This window comes from Corvus hawaiiensis, chromosome 4 (assembly GCF_020740725.1).
Source record: "Corvus hawaiiensis isolate bCorHaw1 chromosome 4, bCorHaw1.pri.cur, whole genome shotgun sequence".
Taxonomy (NCBI): Eukaryota; Metazoa; Chordata; class Aves; order Passeriformes; family Corvidae; genus Corvus; species Corvus hawaiiensis.
The window spans coordinates 78387814-78406942 of NC_063216.1; the positions used below are offsets into that span (position 1 = coordinate 78387814).

The following is a 19129-nucleotide window of genomic DNA, read 5'->3' on the forward strand; positions in this document are numbered from 1 at the left end:
TCCAGGGAAACCATCCCTAAAATGTTTTTTTGGGGGGGGCTTTGTGTCCTTTTTGTAAATTTTTCTCCCAACTTTTGCTGCTTTTGGCTCCCACACTTGGGAATTCGAGCTCTTCCTGACCTCATGGAGCCAAACTTTCATTGCAGGACCGTGGAGGGTTTGGAAAATTGGACTTCCCTGTCTTGTTGGAAGAAGTTCCATGGTCTGACAAAGACTTTTGGAATCGCAGCATTCCCTGAGGAACCGGACGTGGCCATGGGGCCTCCAAAAAGCCTTTGAGGAGTTTGTGGAATCGTGGAATGGTTTTGGAAGGGACCTTAAAGATCCTCTCATTCCACCCCCTGCCATGGGCAGGGACACTTCCAGCTGTCCCGTTTTGGTCGGAAGTTGCTCCAAGATCCCTTCTGAGAGGGCTGGAAAGCTCCTCCCACCCCATCCTTTTCCCGTGGTTCTTATCCATCTTTTCCTGCCTTGCTTGGTCCCACTTTCCTTTGACTCCAGGAGGCAGCTCCGAGAACGGACCCGGCGTTAAAATCTTCCTGATTTATTGCTCCACTCTCGTCCCCTCCCATTGTGGGGCTCTAGGAGAGTTCATTCCATGGGATTTGGGCTCCTACATCCATGGATGGACAATTTATTCCATGATTAGCACCATTCCTGGCATCAAAACGTCCCAAAAACTGTCACATTCCCAAAAAATGCCCAGATCCAGCGTGGAGCGAGGAGCAGGCAGTGAGGACACGACCCCTTTTTGGGTATAAAGAGAAGTTTTTAGCTATGAATTACAATTTTCTCTTTTTAACAGAATCCTTGAGGTTGGAAAAGCCTTCCAGGGTCATCCAAGCTGTGCCTGATCCCCACCTTGTCCCCAGCCCTGAGTGCCACATCCAGGTGGCCTCCTGAAGGTGAGAAATCTTGGGAAAGGAGCTGGGAATGGAGCTCCACGTTTAACCCCTCAGCTGCCAGCACAGCCCCTCGCTCCTCTCTTTGTTTCCCTAAAACGAGCAATTTGGGATTTATTTCTGATTGTGGGAGGGGGTTTGGGTGGGGTGTGGATGATCCCTGTTTGCCTCGGGATGAGGGGTGGAGAATGGGAAGGGATTTCTCAGCTTGCTCCTGGCGCAGGTCATTTATTCCCATCTCAGTTTGTCCATGAATTATTCCAGCTGTCCATCAATTACTCCATTTTTCCATCAGTTACTCCATTTTTTCCATCAATTACTCCATTTTTTCATAAATTACTCCATTTTTTCATAAATCACTCCAGTTTTCCATAAATTACTCCATCTTTCAATAAATTACTCCCATCTTTTTCCATAAATCACTCCATTTTTTCCATAAATCACTCCATTTTTTCCATCAATTACTCCAATTTTTTCCATCAATTACTCCATTTTTTTCCATAAATTACTCCAGTTTTCCATCAAATACTCCATCTTTCCATAAGTTACTCCTATTTTTCCATAAATTACTCAATTTTTCCATAAATTGCTCATTTTTCCATCAGTTACTCCAATTTTTCATAAATTACTCCATTTTTCCATAAATTACTCCAATTTTTTCCATAAGTTACTCCATTTTTTCATCAATTACTCCATTTTTTCATAAATTACTCCAGTTTTCCATCAAATACTCCATCTTTCCATCAGTTACTCCATTTTTTCATAAATTTCTCCATTTTTCCATAAATTACTCCAATTTTTTCCATAAGTTACTCCATTTTTTCATCAATTACTCCATTTTTTCATCAATTACTCCAGTTTTCCATAAATTACTCCATCTTTCCATGAATTACTCCATTTTTTCCATATATTACTCCAGTTTTCCATAAGTTACTCCATTTTTTCCATCAATTACTCCACTTGTCTATAAATTCCATTTCTCCCCTTGGCTCCCAGGGTTTCCCTGCAGCTCAGTCTCAAGGGAATCCTATTTTCCTGTGGATTTTCCAGGTTTTTTCCACAGGCACTCCAGAGCTTTCCAGCTTGCACTGTTGGTGCTTTAATGTCATTTCGGATCCGGCAAATTCCCAATATTCCCAAGCAGTTCTCCCAGCTTTCAAGAACTGAAATCATGGAATTGTGGAGTCATTTTGGTTGGAAAAGATCTCCAGGATCATCAAGTCCAACCAGGACTGTCCCAAACCACGTCACCAAGTGTCACATCCACTCGTTTTTTGGACACTTCCAAGGATGGAGACTCCACCACTTCCCTGGAAAACCCATTCCATGCCTGTCCACTCTCTATCAGTGAAGGAATTTTTCCTAAAATCCAACCTGAACCTCCCCTGGCACAGCTTGAGGCCGTTTCCCCTCATCCCATCGCAAGATTCCTGGGAGAACAGGCCCAACCCAAAACCTCCTTCCAGGGAATTTGAGGATTTTTCCTCGTGCAAGAATGGAGCGGCAACAAACGAAGCCGAGGATTGAGGTGAGAAGCCAAGGAGAGGAGATAAAAAGTGGGATAAAAATCCGTGGAACTCATCAGCACAGGACGTGGAGAACGTGGGAAAAACAAAGGAAATGGTTCAAAACTTGAAGATTCCCAGAAGTTCCTGCAGGGTGGTGGTGAATAGAAGCACATTCCAAGGAGCTCCAGGAAGTCACTGAGCTCTGGATCCCTGGATTGTGGAAGGATGGAGCTGTCTCCATGTGCTTTTCCTGCTCTCCCACTCCCCTTATCCCTGGAGGAAACACCCCCCGACCTCTGCCTGCGGCTCCCGCGTCGTTCCCTCATCCCTCGCTCCCAACATCTGCTGCCTCTGCAGGAATATTTCCCTGGCACCAGCTGCAGCTCCCTGGCAGCATGAGAAGCAGCAGGGTTGACTCCCAGCTCCTCGATTTTTCCCAGGATCTGCAGGATTTTCCGTGTGTCCTGGAGTGCTCAGCTCCTTTCCCATCTCTGGTGAGGCTTCAGAGGATGAAACACCTCCAAAACCGCTGGATTTTGGATGCTCCCCTTTCCTTTTGTCTCCTGTGGACCAGGTGAGTGAAAAATGGGAGAAATGTCTGGAAAAATGGGGAAAACTCCCTGCCCTCCAAAGTGAGGACACGAGAGAAGGTTGGAATCCTGAGCCTGATTGGAATTCTGCCAAAAAAAAAAAAAAAATACTGCCAAGGAGGGAAAATGAGATTTATTCTTGATCTTGTTGCTGTCTCTGGGCTGGGGTTTTTATGCTGTGACCTTCTCGTGAATTTTCCAGCTGGTAAATCCCACTTGGAGCAAAAAATATCTGGAAAAGGGACCAAAAAAAAAAAAAAAAAAACCCCACCAAAAAACGAAAAAAAGAGGAGATCTGTCAGGTACCTTAAATATTCTTTGGAACACTCAGATTCAGGAGAATGATGGAAATTTAGGGATAATTTGCCTCCTTGCCTTAAATCAAATCCTGCAGCCTCTTATTTACAGGGAAGAGAAAATCTGAAGTGGAGGCTTAAAACCTCATCCAGAGGAGTGGCTCTGGTCATTTTTAGGGATCACTGGCTGTTCTTTCCCTTGGAATAAATCAGCATTCCATGATGGGCTGTGGTGGGTGACCATCACCGTGAGGGCACAATTTTGTGTCCCTCAGATTTTTCCTTCTCCCCTCATTTCTCCTCTAAAGCAGCAGCTCAGCTGATGGCATTCCATGGGAGAAATGGGATTTTTCCCCTCTTTTCCCCCTCTGTTTTCCATCTGATTCCCCACGGAGCAGCCACAGATTTCTTCCCATGGAAAAGCAAAATCAGGAGGCACTCGGGGACCTCAGGAAGGGCTGGTGACAGAAGCCACCCCTTCTCTGTCCAAGAAATGCAGAATTAATTCTTTTATTCCTATTTTCCTTCTCCCTCTCCGATTCTTTTAATCCTGGGAATATTAATATTGTTAATACCCTGGAAATATTAACATGAATACCTTGAAAATATTAATTTTACTTCTTTGAGGAAAGCCTGGAGGTGGCACTCAGAGCTCTGGGCTGGTGCCAAGGTGGGCACAGCTTGGACTCGATGGTCTTGGAGGGCTTTTCCAACTGAAATAACTCTGGAATTCTGTGGGATGGGATCCCTCCAGAGCTCTGGGAAACTTGGCAAAGGAATGGGAGATTTTTGGTGTTCATGGTGAGCAAAGTGGGACCTGAGCAGCTGAACCTGCTGGGAGTTGCTCGGATGCTTCCAGCAGGGATCATTCCCTCAGCTGGTGCATCCCGAACGTCCGTGGGTGGAATTGGGATGCGCCAGCTGTGGGGGATGATCCATGGCTCAGATCTGAGGGCTTCCCTCCCCATCCCACATCGCTTCCCAGCCTTTCTCTGGGATCTCTGTGGGAGGGCTGACACCTCCCAGAACTTCCATCCAAATATCCTGGAATGAGAGGAGGCTCTGAGATCTGGGAATGGTCAGGCTGGGAATAAAGGCCATCCCAAAAAACAGAATGGGCAAAATCGCTGCTGGGTCGTGACCAAAATTGTGACCAGAAATTCCCAACACATGGAATTGCAAATCTCATCCCTTCCTGGAGCTCACGGGGCAGAGCAGCCTGAGGAAAAAGCTTGGGAAGAGGTGGAAAAATGGTCTTAATTCCTTAGGTTCAGCAGTGAGGGAACCTTTGGATAACAGCGAGGGGCAGAGGTGTCACTTGGAAATGGTTCTGGATCAGCAGCTCCTCTGCTGGGCTGCAGGAGATGTTTTTAGGATGCTTTTAGGAGCTGGAATCCCATTAACTTTGGGATGGGAACATGGACACATGATGGATTTCCCCATGCTGGACTCCAAAAAGTGGGAATGAATCCCGTGGATAAAACTTCAGCTGTTTCAACTCTTCTGATTTTCTCTTCAGCTGAATTATGGGATTTCTAACAGCAGAATTTTGACCAGGTTTGTCCCGATCCCCAGTTTGGAGAGATCCAACCTGCAGAGCAATCCCGGAGCTCCCGACCTGTGGGAATGGGATGAATCCCGACCTCGTTGCTTTCTGTGACCACGAGGTCTCAAAATCACAAATTCTCTTGAAATTCTCTTTTTTTTTTTTTTTTTTTGCCATTTTGCTTCCCACAGGGATCATCCCAGGAGGACACCACTGGGAATGTGCTCCAGGGCTGAGGCCAGGACCTTTAGGTCTCAAAAGCATTGAGGGGAGAGGCCATGATTGGGTTGGGAAGCTGGAAAATTGGGAAATTTGGATCTCAGGCTGCTCCTGTGCTCAGTGACCAAACTGAGGTGACTTTTTCATCCCTGGCAGTGGTTTTGTCACCTGCCCACCGTGGAATTGCCACCAGCTCTGGACCGGTGTCCCCAGGGAGCTCTGGGAATGGCAGCAGCACATCCAGCCTGGAAATCCCAGGATCCCGGGATCACTGAGATTGGAAAAGCCCTCCAAGATCATCGAGTCCCAGCTGTGCCCCATCCCCACCTTGTCCCCAGCCCTGAGTGCCACATCCAGGAATTCCTTGGACACCTCCAGGGATGGGAACTCCAAACCTCCCTGGGCAGTTCCTTCCAATTCCCATCAACCCTTTTCATGAGGAAATTCCCGTTCCTGGAGTCGTTCCCTCTGGATTCTCCACGGGGATGTTTTCCCTGGTTCAGATTCCCAGATTTCCCTTCCATTTCTGGTCTAAACCTGCTTTTATTTTCCACGTTGAAACATTCCCAGTGAATTCCTGCACCTTCCCAATGAAAAACCCCTTTCCCAGCGGGATTTAGAAACCCCAAAAAGGCGCTCTGTGCTCCAAAGGAGATCCTGAAGGGATTTTTTTCTTTTCCATTCTTTTTTAATTGAAATGGATGAAAGGGTGGGAATGTTTGGAGTTGTTTGCCATGGAACTCATCCAGCTGGGCATTCCCTGGAATCCAGCTATGCTTGGATTCACTCTGGAGATCCAGTGTGGCTCCGCACTGGTCCAGGACTGGTCCCATCTCCTCCTTCCTTGATTACATTCCCAAAGAATTGGAGCAATCCGCTTCTCCCAAACCATGTCGCTGCTCCAAGGGGAGCTGCTCTTGTCTCCCTGGATCGATTCTTGGGTTGCTCTGGGTATTTTTGGCTGGAAAAGGAGCAAATTTTGGCATGGCCATAAATGGGTGAAAGGTGTCCGTGGGGAGAACCAGTTAAACCAGTAATGGGGAGGAGGACGCTTCCCATAATCCCAGTTACAGCCCTCTTGTGGGTTGGTCGTTCCAAGCAATGTTTCATCTCCGTGTTTTCCATAAAAAAAGGAGGGAGAGGGATTTTTTTGTGTGGATACAGGGACAGGACACAGGGAATGGCTTCCCAGTGCCAGAGGGCAGGGATGGATGGGAGATTGGGAATTGGGAATTCCTGGCTGGGCTGGAATTCCCAAGCCTGGCTTGGAAACTTGGAAATTTGTTGGGGTCCCTCCCCCGCCGTGTAGCCCTGGGAGAGGGGCCCTGAGGGCACAGACACGGGGCTTCCCTGTCCCTGCTCAGCCTCGTTCCCATTGGTTGGTTTGTGTTCCCTGCGCGGGCAGAAGGACCCTTGGTCCCGTGACTGGAACAGTTCCTGGGCAGAGCTCCGGCCATGCGGCTGGAGAAATAAACATCTCTCTGAAACAGCTATCAAGAATCTGTCTGTCCGTATATATTTCCTTTCCACGGGACTCCTGGTTTGATATATGCGTGTTGCAGGATCCCCACTGCAACAGAAATTCCTGGCTGGGCTGGAATTCCCAGAGCAGCTGTGGCTGCCCCTGGATCCCTGGAAGTGTCCAAGGCCAGGTTGGACACTGGGGCTGGGAGCAGCCTAAGATAGTGGGAGGTGTCCCTGCCTGTGGAATGGGGTGGCACTGGATGGGATTTAAGGTCCCTTCCCTCCCATTCTGGGATTCTGGGATTCTAAACCATCTCTGTTGCGTTTTCCATGGAGCAAAGCGGGAGAGTCCAGCAAGGAAAACACCTGGAAACATCATTTTGGACCAGAGCAAAAGCCACTCTGGAATCTGGGGGCTGAATTTATCAAGTGAGAGCCTTTATCTCGAAGGGAGGCTGATAAGAACCATCCCCGGAGCTGGAAATCCCAAAAGCTCCACTGGGCTGAGTGAGACCTCATGGAGCATCCTCACTCCAGCTCTTCCTGGCCTCTCTGTCCCATCTCTCATCCTGAAAAGTCATTTTTGGGTCTGTCCTGCTGCTTTCGAGGCCTCGGGAAGGACAAGGAAATGGGAACAGGAGCTGGGCGCCTTTCTGGTGTTTTTCCAGAGGTGGTTTGGGATCAGCAAACGCTGCTGGATGACCTTTCCCAGCTTTTATCTGATGGATGACATGTGGCTGCCAGGACACTTTGCTCAATATCAGGCCTGAATTCCAGCAGATCCCTCCTCCAGAGGGGTTGGAATTCAGGGAAGTGCCGGCTGCACGTGAATGCTCCTCTTTGTTTGCCTTGCCTCACTCCCATTCATTGCTCCCAAATATTCCTGATTGCTCCAGGAGCTGAGGAGCCTGGCTTGGAAACTTCCCAAATTTCCTTCAGCACAGTTTATTTTTGTGATTTCCACTTGGCCTGAGCTTGATGTTCCCCTCTCCGGGTGGGTTTTTTTTTTTTTGATGATTAAAGAACTCGTTTTGTTCTTCACCCCTGCCCTGAGCCTTTGATTGAGCCTGTTTGGCTCCAGGGTTTGGGAATAAAAGCACAGAATTGTTCAGCTCCAGGTGTTCCCATCACAGCTGTCAAGAGCCCAGCGTGAAAATTCCAAGTGGCCTGAGCCCAGATCCATGGGGAAAGGTGGCCCATCCCAACATTTATGGGCTGGGACACCTCCCACTGTCCCAGGCTGCTCCAAGCCCCAGTGTCCAGCCTGGCCTTGGGCACTGCCAGGGATCCAGGGGCAGCCCCAGCTGCTCTGGGAATTCCATCCCTCCCAGCCAGGAATTCCCAATCTCCCATCCAGCCCTGCCCTCTGGCACTGGGAAGCCATTCCCTGGCTCCTGTCCCTCCATGCCTTGGCCCCAGTCCCTCTGCAGCTCTCCTGGAGCCCCTTCAGGCCCTGCAAGGGGCTCTCAGCTCTCCCTGGAGCCTTCCCTTCTCCAGGGGAACATTCCCAGCTCTCCCAGCCTGGCTCCAGCTCTGGGAACAGCTCCGTGGATTCCTCTGGATTTGCTCCAGCAGCTCCACATGCTTTGGATGTTGAGGATCCCCAAGTGCCACATCTCCCCCTCTTCCCAACCCCTCCAGGGTTAAACCCTGCTGGAGCCGGGTTAAAAGCAGAACTCCGTGTCCTGCCTCATTTTGGGCACCTCCAAATGGCAGCTGGAGCCCCTGATCCTGTCGGGAATTGCATTGGAGCTGCACAAACCCCTCCTGATTGCCCCGCTCTGGGATTGGGAATGGATTCAGTTGCTGAATGCAGATCCAATTGCAATTAAGCCCATTCAGCTCCCTAACGAGGCATTCAGGGCTTTGGGAGGTTTGCAGGGTTCAATTAGGCTCAGTTGTTAAGCCTGAGTTTATGGAGTGCTCCTCCTAAGCCTGGGATCGGCATCAATCCCTAAAACTGAAGTCATCCTGGAGAGTTTGGGGGTGATTCAGGCAGAAACGATCTGAAGGGGAGGAAAAATTGTGGATATTCATGGGCAGGAAGCAGTTAATTCCTGGGATATTCTGCTGGAGTGGGGGAACATCGGTGATTTCCCTGCAGGCTCGGGTTGGGAAGAGCAAAATTCCACCTCTCCCGACTTTGAAACCCGTGGATATTTGAACACCTGGAAGCTGCTGAATGATTTAAATCTCCTTTAGCAGCTCTTTGAGACTCTCGTTTATTAACGGGGCTGAGCCGAGCCTTGGGCTTCACCTGGGGCCACGTGGGGCTGGGATTCCCTGGAATGCTTTTTCCCATCCCAAGCCAATGTGCTCCTGTTCACCCTGGAGGTTCCTGGTTTTCCCTTTTCCTCTGTCCTTGACCTTTTTGGCCTGTTTAGCTCCTGGCCAGAGGATCTTTAGGGATGGATGGGACCTACCAGGGTGAGAGCTGCTCTTCACTAGCTCTGGAATTCCCAGGACCCCGGGCACGGAAATCCTCGGTGGGATCCCCTACTCCGAGCAGGAAAACTGCTGCTTTTTTGGGATATGGGATCTCTAAATCTTCCTTATTTTTGTTCTTCCCTGAGCTGAAATCTCCTCTGTTTGTGTGGTGGGAGCTCCAGGGGTGGCTGGATTGAGATTTTCCCAGTCCTTGGGAATGCAGCTCCGGATTTGGTTGCAGGAGGTGGGGGTTGGAGCTGGGGATCCCAGGAGGGTGAGAATTCCAATTTATTCCTGGGATCCTGTTTGGAGCCGAGCATCCCAGGAGGGTGAGAATTCCGATTTATTCCTGGGATCCTGTTTGGAGCTGAGGGTCCCAGGAGGGTGAGAATTCCGATTTATTCCTGGGGTCCGGTTTGGAGCTGATCTCCTTCTCCAGGAATCCCCATGGAACGTGTCCCACACATTCCCAGCCCTGCACAAGACTCTGCCCACCTCACCCAGAGCTTTGGGGCCGCCCCACTGTCCCCACCCCAAGGAGCCAAGTGCGGTGCTTGTGTCCTTTTTGGGGTCGTTTCCTGAATGTTTGAACCTCAAACGTTCCCTTCCCTGCCTCAGTTTCTCTCTGCCTCCCAGTCTCCCATCTGGGAGACAATTCCTTAGGAATCTCTGCTGTCGGGAGATGAGGCAAATCAGGATTTCATTGGTGGTGTCCTCGCTCGTGCCCCTGCAGCCCCCCCAGCCGTGTCAGAATCCCGTATTTGAACCATAAATCAGTTTTTCACCCCGTGCCTGGTGTTTTCCATCCGCTCCAGGTGCTGACACCTGGAATTTTTTACTCCCTTGGGAACAAACTTTTCCCCTCTCCCTGCGCCGGCCCCTTCCCTTGCAAACATCCCAGTTATTTTATTACTATTCTTTTATGCCCACAAGGTAAAAATCTTACCATTTTTTCCCCTTCCCTCCCTTTCTCCCCCCTCTCCATTCCCACATTCCTGCCCGGAGCTGGGGGGTGGCATCCCCGTTCTCCCGCTCCATCCCAGCTGCCGGGAGGGAATCGGAGCTGGAAGGGGGGATACGCCTGGAGCAGCCCCTCCTCCTGCCTCAGAACTTCTTCTCCCGAGCCTGTGGAAGTTTGTCGGCCGCGGATTCCCGGTGGAGGGATCCTGGGACGCTCCGGCCCGGCGGGAGAAGCCGGCGTGGGGCCGGGTGAGCAGCGGGGTCCGGCTGTCGCTGGCTGTTTGTCCGTCCGGGGTTGGGCTGCCTTGGGGGTTTCTCCGCTCTTGCCGCTCTCAGGTTGCGGGGGGAAAGGAGGGAGAGGGGCCGGGGGAGGAGGAGGAGGAGGAGGAGGAAGCAGCAGCAGCTTCCAAAGGGGAGGGTGAGGAGCAGCAGCTCAGGATGGGGAGGATGAGGAGGAAGATGAAGAGGCAGCTGCTCCCAAAGGGGAGGATGAAGAGGGTGAGGAGGCAGCAGCTCCCTGATGGGGAGGAAGAGGAGGGTGAGAAGCAGCAGCCCCCAAGGGGGAGGATGAGGAGGCAGCAGTTCCGGATGAGGAGGATGAGGAGGAAGAGGAGGATGAGGAGGAAGAGGAGGATGAGGAGGAAGAGGAGCAGCAGGCCCTGATGGGGAGGATGAAGATGAGGAGGCAGCAGCTCCTAAGGGGGAGGATAGGGAGGAAGAGGAGGATGAGGAGCAGCAACTCCAGAGGAGGAAAATGAGGAGGAAGATGAGGATGAGGAGGCAGCAGCCCCTGATGGGGAGGATGAAGATGAGGAGGATGAGGAGCAGCAGCTCCCAGGGGGGACGATGAGGAGGCAGCAGGCTCTGATGGGGAGGAAGAGGAGGATCAGGAGGATGAGGAGGAAGACGCCCAAAAACCCATCTGGAGTGGGAATTTTGGGATGACTGAAGGGCCCAAGGTGCCTCAAACCCGTCTGGAATGGGAATTTTGGGATGACTGAAGGGGCTGAGATGCCTCAAACCCGTCTGGAATGGGAATTTTGGGATGACTTTGCACCTCCCCTGGTGGGATGTGGCTCAGGGGCATCACAGAGAGGTTGGGAAGGAGATTCCAGAGCATCACGGAATATCCAGGGTTGGAAGGGCCCCACAAGGATCACTAAAGTCCCACTCCTGGTCCTGCCCAGGACAATCCCAAAATGCCACCGTGTGCCTCAGGGTGGCACCCAAACATTTCGGGAGCTCTCTCGGCATCGCCAGAGTTCCCACAGCTTTGGTTTGGGGTTTTTTGGGGTTTTTTGGGAACAATCCAATTCCTGTTCAATGCATCCAGGGGGTTTGAGCATGGAATGGGCAGAATCTGGTCCTGGATTTTTGGGTGTCATTTGCTCCTTTTTGGGTGTCACTGGAATTTTGGGATCACTGGAATTTTGGTCTTTTTTGAGTGTCACTGGAATTTTGGGATCACTGGAATTTTGGGAGTCAGTTGGTCCTTTTTGGGATCACTGGGTTTTTGGGATCACTGGAATTTTGGGAGTCATTTGGTCCTTTTTGGGATCACTGGGTTTTTGGTCCTTTTTGAGTGTCACTGGAATTTTAGGATCACTGGAATTTTGGGATCACTGGGGTTTTGGGATCACTGTGGTTTTGGGTGTCATTTGGTCCTTTTTGGGATCACTGGAATTTTGGTCTTTGAGTGTCACTGGGTTTTTGGGATCACTGGAATTTTGGGAGTCATTTGGTCCTTTTTGGGATCACTGGATTTTTGGTCTTTGAGTGTCACTGGATTTTTGGGATCACTGGGGTTTTGGGTGTCATTTGGTCCTTTTTGGGCTCACTGGATTTTTGGGATCACTGGGGTTTTGGGATCACTGGAATTTTGGGTGTCATTTGGTCCTTTTTGGGTGCCACTGGATTGTGCTCACCTCAGGCTTTAATTCCACCTCCTGTGGAATTAAGAATGAAATTCATAGGGAAAGTCAGAGATTTGGACTCAGATCCTTGGCTCCAGCTCAGGGACTCCGGGATCTTTTCCTGGCCGGGCAGGGGTGCCTCTGGATCAGCATTTCCCATTCCCAGCCCCTAAATCAGGGAATCACGGAGTGGTTTGTGTTGGAAGGGACTTTAAATCCCATCTGGTTCCTCACCTGGCCGTGGGGGGTCGGATGGGGTTGGGTGAGGAGATGGGAATGTGGAAATTCCATGCCCAAGCTCTCTTTGCTGGCTCCTTCCATGCCCTTATTCCAGCAAAAGCAAATCCAGAGGCCGGGAAAGGACAACAGATTCCTGCTCAGAGAATCCCTGCTGCCCTGAACCCAGGAGGCTCCCAGGGGATGCAGGATCTTTGGGATCTTTGTTTCCTTTGTCCCGGCTCCTGTTCCCCTCAGGAGCACTTGGGAATGGGAATAACCTGGGAAAGCTCCAGCTGGAATAACCGGAGTGGTGCAGCCCTGGCTGCCAGCCAAGCACTCCATCCCTTCATCCAGCGCTTCCCAACCCCTTTTCCCCCTTTTTTTAACCCCCACTTCCTTCAAATTCAACGCTTTTCCCACACATCCCCACCTCTCCTTATCCATGAATCCTGCCCCCCCTCCCCCGGAGATGTTCCCTTCTTGAGGATATTTAATCCCATTCCACCTTTTTTTAAGGGAAGAAAGATTAGCAAACCTGGATGAACATTCCCTGCATGCCCCACGTGGCAGTGGGGTGACAAAACTGCCAACATCTCGTTCTTTGTCCCGTGAATCCGTCTGATGAGCGGCGATTCCCGACAAAATTCCCCTTTGGAGTCATACATCCCAAACCTTCACTGCTCTCCTGGAATTCCTTGCGGGAATTGGAGCACCGAACCCTCCTTTGCTGTTTGCAGCAGCTGCACAGGCAAATCCAAGATTTTTTTCCCTCGGATTCTGCCTCTTGGAAAGGGAGAAAGATCCTGCTTGGAGATTAAATTCCTGAGAAACACCTGACTGGAATTTTCTGCTTGGAAAAGCCGCTAAATTTAGCAAAACAGGTGTTTTTAATGGGAAAATCGGATTCATGGGAGCCACCACGGAGTGGGAAAAAGGAGAGGAGGGTCTGGATGTCATTTCCAGGACTCTCCAGGTGTTTTCCTGCTTTTCCCCTGGATGCTTCCAAGCTGAAATCCTCCATCCCAAACTCCCAGAACATTCCTTGTCACAGGAATCTTAGAGGGGGTCTTTATTCTCATTAATCCATGGTGTTAATTGGAACGGAATCCCTGGAAAAGAGCAAAGCTGGGATGAAGCCATTGGGATTTTTTTCCCCGCCCCCCGAATCCATAATTTCCATCCTGGAAGTTTTCCGTGCCTCCCTGGGAGCAGGTGAGGCTCAGAGCAGGAGAAGAAGTTTTGATTTGCCATTAAAAGAAAGAATAAAATTCCTTTTGGCAGCGGCACTTCTGCTCCATAGAGAGAATTCCCTGTTTTCCAGAGGGGGAATTCTGCAGCAATTTTAGGGAGTCATTAAACCACCAGCAATAACCAGAATTCCAGACCCCTCTGGCTGGATCCTTGGGAAGTTCATCCTGGATTTAGGAGCCTGGGGAACAGGGTTGGATCAGGTGATTCCTGATTTTCCTGGCCTTTTCTCCCGGATTATTTGAGGCAGGAAGCGCCTCCTGCTTTTATCCCACCACATTTGGGCTTCGTTGCCTTGGGTGGGTGTTGGGAAAGGCAGGAACAAAGCTGAGCTCTTGGCATTAGCAAAGAAATGAAGGAATTCAAAGATTTCTGGATTTTAATCCCAAGTTTCCAAGCCAAGAGGAGCCTTTTTAGCGGGAGAAAAGCTTTTCCTGGCACTGAGGGTGGGTGGGAGCATCGCCCACGGGTGGCCCCAGCTCCAACCTCTTTCCCTCTGCAGGTGAGGGACTCTCCAGGCCCTGTGCTGACTCCAGGGATTTCCGGGAGCTGCTTCCCGAGGGGAATGTTGTGTGCCCAGATCCTTGTCCTGGCAGTGGCCGCGGGGCCCTTCGGAGCTGGGGCTGCTCATGAAGGTGAGTGACAAAGTGACAAGGGATGCCTGGGTCACCTCGGGGGCAGCACCTGGGACACTTCCAATGCCTTTTCCAAGCAGCTTTTCCTGCTCCTGGCATGGATCCGCACGTGGATGTGTTGGGGTGGAGCTGTGATGCCGTTAATTCCCATTTAGGACTGGGATCACCAGGATAACAGAGCGCCTCCAAAGGAATTCAGGGCCTGAATTCCTGCTCTGGGATTTATGGAGAAATCAGGGATCAGTGTCCTGCCTCTGTCCTGCCTCCTGCTCCAGAGGAAAGTGGGGAGAAAGGGAAAACAAATCCCATCCTGATTCCTCCTCTGAATTCCAGGACCTGCTTCCAGCCTCCACACAGGAAATGGGAGAGGAAAATCCTCAAGGAAGCCTTGAATCCTTCTCCTACTTTCCAGGGAGCTGGGATAGCTCAAGGATTCACCTGTCCCCAGCTCCATGCAAGCCCACAAAGAGTTTTTGGGGATGAGGGGCTGGATCCAAAAAGCAGGAGGCAAAAGAATTCCAAGGAAAAGCCTCATGGATGACCCAGGGTGTGGTTTTGGTCTCAGGAGGGGAGATCCATCCTCCAGAGCTAATCCAGAGTTCCCAGGATTGTCCCAGGCTGGGTGGGATCCTTCTTTTTCCAACAACTCCCAGGTTTGGAGGTGCAAATCCATCTAAATCCGTTAAATTCCACAAGGAGTTAATGGAATCTTTGGCATTGGCTCCGGAATTAACTTGATTAAGCTGCTGTCCATCAATTAACCAATAAACTCGACTCTAATGCTGTTTAATTCTGAGCTGGGAGCAGGGCAATAAATCAACGTTCGGAGATGTCTCGGGGAAAGCTGTGATGGATGGAACTGGATCGGTTTGGAGGTGCATGGAAAATTCCAGATCCAATCCTATCCCCCTGTGATTAATAGAGCTGTCCGGGTGGGATTTTCTCCAGAAGGTACCAATCCAAAGATCTTGAACATCCCACATTTCCCATGACAGCTCCAGGTGTTTGATCCAAGCAGCGGTTCCTGGTTTTTGGGAATTTTTTGCCAAGCTGGAAAGCGCCCACAACGTGCTGGGATTGCCCCTTTATAGGGAAAAGGGCACCATCCTGCCCTTTGGAATCCCAAATTTGTTGTTGTCCTCCTCATTTTCCCTGGATGCAAATGAGGGTGGGGTGAGGAAGACTCTCAGGAATCGGGATGGATGGAGGTGGCTCTCTGGGAATTTGGGATGTGGATGAGGCAGCAAAGACCCCCTCTGATACCGATTTTGAGGATATTTCCCAAACTGGGGCCAAAAAAGCAGGAAAATCGGCGCTTTCCGGAGTGGCTCCGAGAGGTGGGTGGTTCTGGATTTTCTTGGGAATTTCTTGTGGGAGTACAGGGTGTGGTTACCTTGGGAAGCTGCTGAAGGATTTCCACCAGGCCCGAGGATGGAGATCAGGACTGGGATTTGCTTCCCTCCAAGTCTTTCTGGGGGAACAAGGATATCAAAATCCCAAAGCTGAGGAAAAGGAATAGATCCAAGATAGAAACAGCAGCTGGGAAAGGAGCTCGTGGTGATCCATGAGCAGCTGAGCTGCTTCCAAGACTCCCTGGACAAGGAAAATCTGTGGAAAGAAAAACTGAAATAATTGTCTCCTGTTTTTCCTCAAGGAAAAGTGCTTTGTATTCCCTATTTTAACCCCAAAAGAGCCAATCCCTATTTTTCTGCAGTAAACAAAGTTGGGAAGAACTCAGGAGGCACAAAGAAGAATGAAAACCACCAAATCCTTGGATAACATCCATCCACAGCTGGAAAATGATCCCTTCTCCTGCTGGTGGCCAAAGGGGATTGATCAGGGGTGCAGCAATGAGGGACAGCACAAAACCTGAATATTTCCGAGCCCTTTGGGGATCCTGCTGGTAGGAATGGGATAAAAGTCCAGGGAATTGAAGAGGTCAGGTTAAAACAGGTTTCCCATGTGCAGCAGAATCCTGGGAAACACAGCCAGCTCCTCTCCCTGGAAACTGGGACAGATTCTCCAGCCCGGCTGGGGCAAGTCCAGACCTGCAGGTGAAAGTCAAGGCTGGATAAAATCCGAAATGACAAAAAACAGGGAAAAAAATGGGACAAGGTTGAGCCCGATCTCGGTGAGGAAGATCTAACTCCCTCCTCCAGCAGGGTCTGGAATAACTGCCTGCAAGGGAGAGAAATTCCAAGGAAAAATGCAAATTTTCCATATCCTTCGCAGAGCCTTCGTGAGTTGAAGCGTCCCGAAAAGTCATCAGATTCCTGTCGCTGAAATGGATTTATGGAACGCCTAAAAAATAGGGAATTCAGTAAGGAGGGAACACTGGGAAGGGAAAAATGCCTTGATGGTGCTTAAGGAAATTTCCCTGTACTCCTGTCCCTTCCCTGCCGTCGGAGCTGTCATGAGATAGCTTGGAAAACCGCTCCAATTGTTCGTTCTTTGCACAAGGTGCTGCTCATGCCCAGGGTGGGGTGGTGCCACATCTCCAGAGGTGGCCCTGATATGAATCCCGGGATGGTTGATGGGATGGCAGAGCTGCCACATTCCCGAATTTCGGTTGGGGGTGGCTCAGGGCTCTGTGTGTGCCTCTGGGAAGACGGAATCCCCAGGCTTCCAGAGGGTCCTACAGACCTGCAAGCTTCGATGGAGCTGGAATTTGGGATTCGTTGTTTAAATCATGGAATAGTTGGAGTTGGAAGGCGCCTTTTAAAGGTGATTTAGTCCCACCCTGCCCGATGCTTCCCGGGATGGGGCATCTCTGGATGAGAAACTTCTCCTGGGTCAGAACATCCAAAGGAGGAATTCAGAGGAAATTCAGGAAAACACAGCACTTGTTGCTCTGGGAAGCACCTAAACACGGTCCCTCCATCTCTCTCCCTTCCCTTCGGTATCCTGGGAATTCAGGTGGCTCCGGGGGGGGTTTCCTCATTCCATGGTGTGGGATGAACCTCCCTGTCCCTCTTGTCCCCCAGCCTGCAGGACATCAGAGGTGGCCGATGTTCTGTTCCTCGTTGGGCTGTCGGAGGGCGCAGGGACAGAGAGCTCCCGGCTGCTCCGGGATTTCATCGGGAGCGTGGCCAGATCCTTCGAGAACACGGAGATGGGAAGAGGAGGCGTCCGGCTGGGCCTGGCTCTGTACGGGGAGACACCAAGGTGGGTCTGTCCATCCTCCTCCAGCCACTGCTGGATTCCTGGAATCCAGCTCATGGCCATGGATAAAGAGCTCCTGCAGCTCTGGGGAGCCACTGAGCAAGAGTGGAACCCTCAGCGGAGTCATCCAGAGGTGCTCGGCCACAGGGAATCCTTCCAGGGCGGGAAGGAAGGGTTTGACATTGAAATTCCATTAAATTCCATTAAGTTTAGGTCCTGGGTTGTGGTACCACGGTCTGGGGCTCGTTCCCTGCACTGCCCTGACCACTGTAAAGAGAACTTCTTGTCATGAGTTAAATCCATGGAATGGTTTGGGTGGGAAGGGCCCTTCAAGACCATTTCATTCCAGCTGCCATGGGCAGGGACACCTCCCCCTATCCCAGGCTGCTCCAAGCCCCAATGTCCAGCCTGGCCTTGGACACTGCCAGGGATCCAGGGGCAGCCACAGCTGCTCTGGGCAACTGGAAACTAAATGTCAACATTATCACTGGTTATTGCCATTTTCAGTGCATCCCTTGCTCTTTATTCCCCCATTTCTCATTCCCAGGATGAGCATTGAGCTCACGGATTACGGGACCATCAAAGAAATGCTGGATGCAATTCGGGATCTCTCCTCCAAAGGCAGCAGCCTCCAAACAGGCTCAGCCCTGGCGTTTGCAGCTCAGGCTTTGTCCCACCAGGACATCCTGAGAGAGGAGGCGGCAAAGGTGGGTGAGCTCCTGAGGTGCTGTCCAGGGAGCAGTGGAGTCATCCCAGAATCCTGGAATGTTTTGGGTTGGAAGAGAATCCCAAAGCCCATCCAATACCACCCCCCTGCCATAGACAGGGACACCTCCCACTGTCCCAGGCTGCTCCAAGCCCCAATGTCCAGCCTGGCCTTGGACACTTCCAGGGATCCAGGGGCAGCCACAGCTGCTCTGGGAATTCCATTCCAGCCCCTCCCCACCCTCCCAGCCAGGATTTCCTTCCCTGTTTCCCATCCATCCCTGGCCTCTGGCAGTGGGAAGCCATTCCCACTTTGTCCTGTCACCCCATGATCTTGCAAGTTGTCCCTCTCCACAGGGAAGATTCCTTCCTAATATCTAATCCAAACCTAGAGCTCCCTTAGGAGCTGCTCATGAGGATTTGTAGGGATGAATCCTCTCCTGTGCTGGCAGGAATTTCCTCCTGGAATTGCTGCCCAAGCAGAGGTGAGGCACAAGGGCAGGAGGGACATGCAGAGAAGATGCTGTTGGGAGCAGCTCTGCTCCTTCCCAGCTCGTGGAAGTGATTCCGTGGGAGTTTCCCCAGAGGTGTTGGGTTTTGAAGGATTTCATTTTGAGGGATTTCATCAGTGTGAAAGCCCACAGCTGTCACTGTGACCTCCTGATGTTGTGTTGTTCCTTCCCTGGCTCTTATCCCAACTCTTGCAGGTGCTGGTTGTGCTCACGGATGGGAAATCCAGCGATTCCGTGGAAGAGGGAGCCCAGGTCCTGCAGGATGGGGGGGTGACAGCGTTTGCTGTGGGTACGTGAGGCCATCAAAACCTCTGTGTGACCAACCCTGATTCTTCTCCCTGGAGAATATTCCTGACTCACAACACCTTCTTCCCTAAAAACTGCCCCCACCCCCAGGCTCCGCCTTTGGAAACACTGCAAGTCCAGGAAAATCAACATTTTGTTGTTGTTTTCTTGGGTATTGTTGTTGTTGTCAATAACTGATTTATTCAGTGGGAATCTGGGATTTTGCATCTGTCAAAGCCACTTGGGAATTCAGAAGGTGTTCAATAAAAGGTTCCATAAATTTCAAAATGTTTCAATGTGACATCAAAAAAAAAAAAACCAGCCTCAAAACGCTTTTGCTTCTGAAGGTTTCTCTTAACAGGGTTCAGAGACTGACTCAGAAATGTCCCTCAGAATAATTCCATGAGCAAGGAAAGGTTCCATTGCTCTCCCCACCCCCAAGAGTGAGATCCCACCAGTCAAATCCTTCCCCAAGTATTTCAGGGAATGACAGGAATGGTGGTGGGATTTCGTTACCAAGAGCAACCAGGTCAATTTG

The 19129-nt window shown here is 50.8% G+C and overlaps 1 protein-coding gene across 19 annotated transcripts in view; it reads left to right on the top strand.

The window, feature by feature from the left end:
- Positions 1–864: 864 nt before the first annotated feature.
- The window catches only part of LOC125325203 (collagen alpha-1(VII) chain-like), a 93545-nt gene continuing 75280 nt past the window's right edge, over positions 865–19129 (top strand). For 18 of the 19 annotated variants that reach the window (XR_007203232.1, XR_007203233.1, XM_048302027.1 and 15 more), the window contains exons 1-6: positions 865–905; positions 1953–2984; positions 13795–13927; positions 16912–17092; positions 17637–17796; positions 18502–18595. Coding sequence is in view for 17 of the 19 variants with exons in the window: in XM_048302027.1 (XP_048157984.1) it covers positions 13858–13927; positions 16912–17092; positions 17637–17796; positions 18502–18595 (505 nt within the window). In the remaining 2 variants the exon portion in view is untranslated. Of the gene's footprint in view, positions 906–1952; positions 2985–9957; positions 10162–13794; positions 13928–16911; positions 17093–17636; positions 17797–18501; positions 18596–19129 lie in introns of all 19 variants that reach the window. The other variant, XM_048302028.1, reaches the window with a different exon arrangement.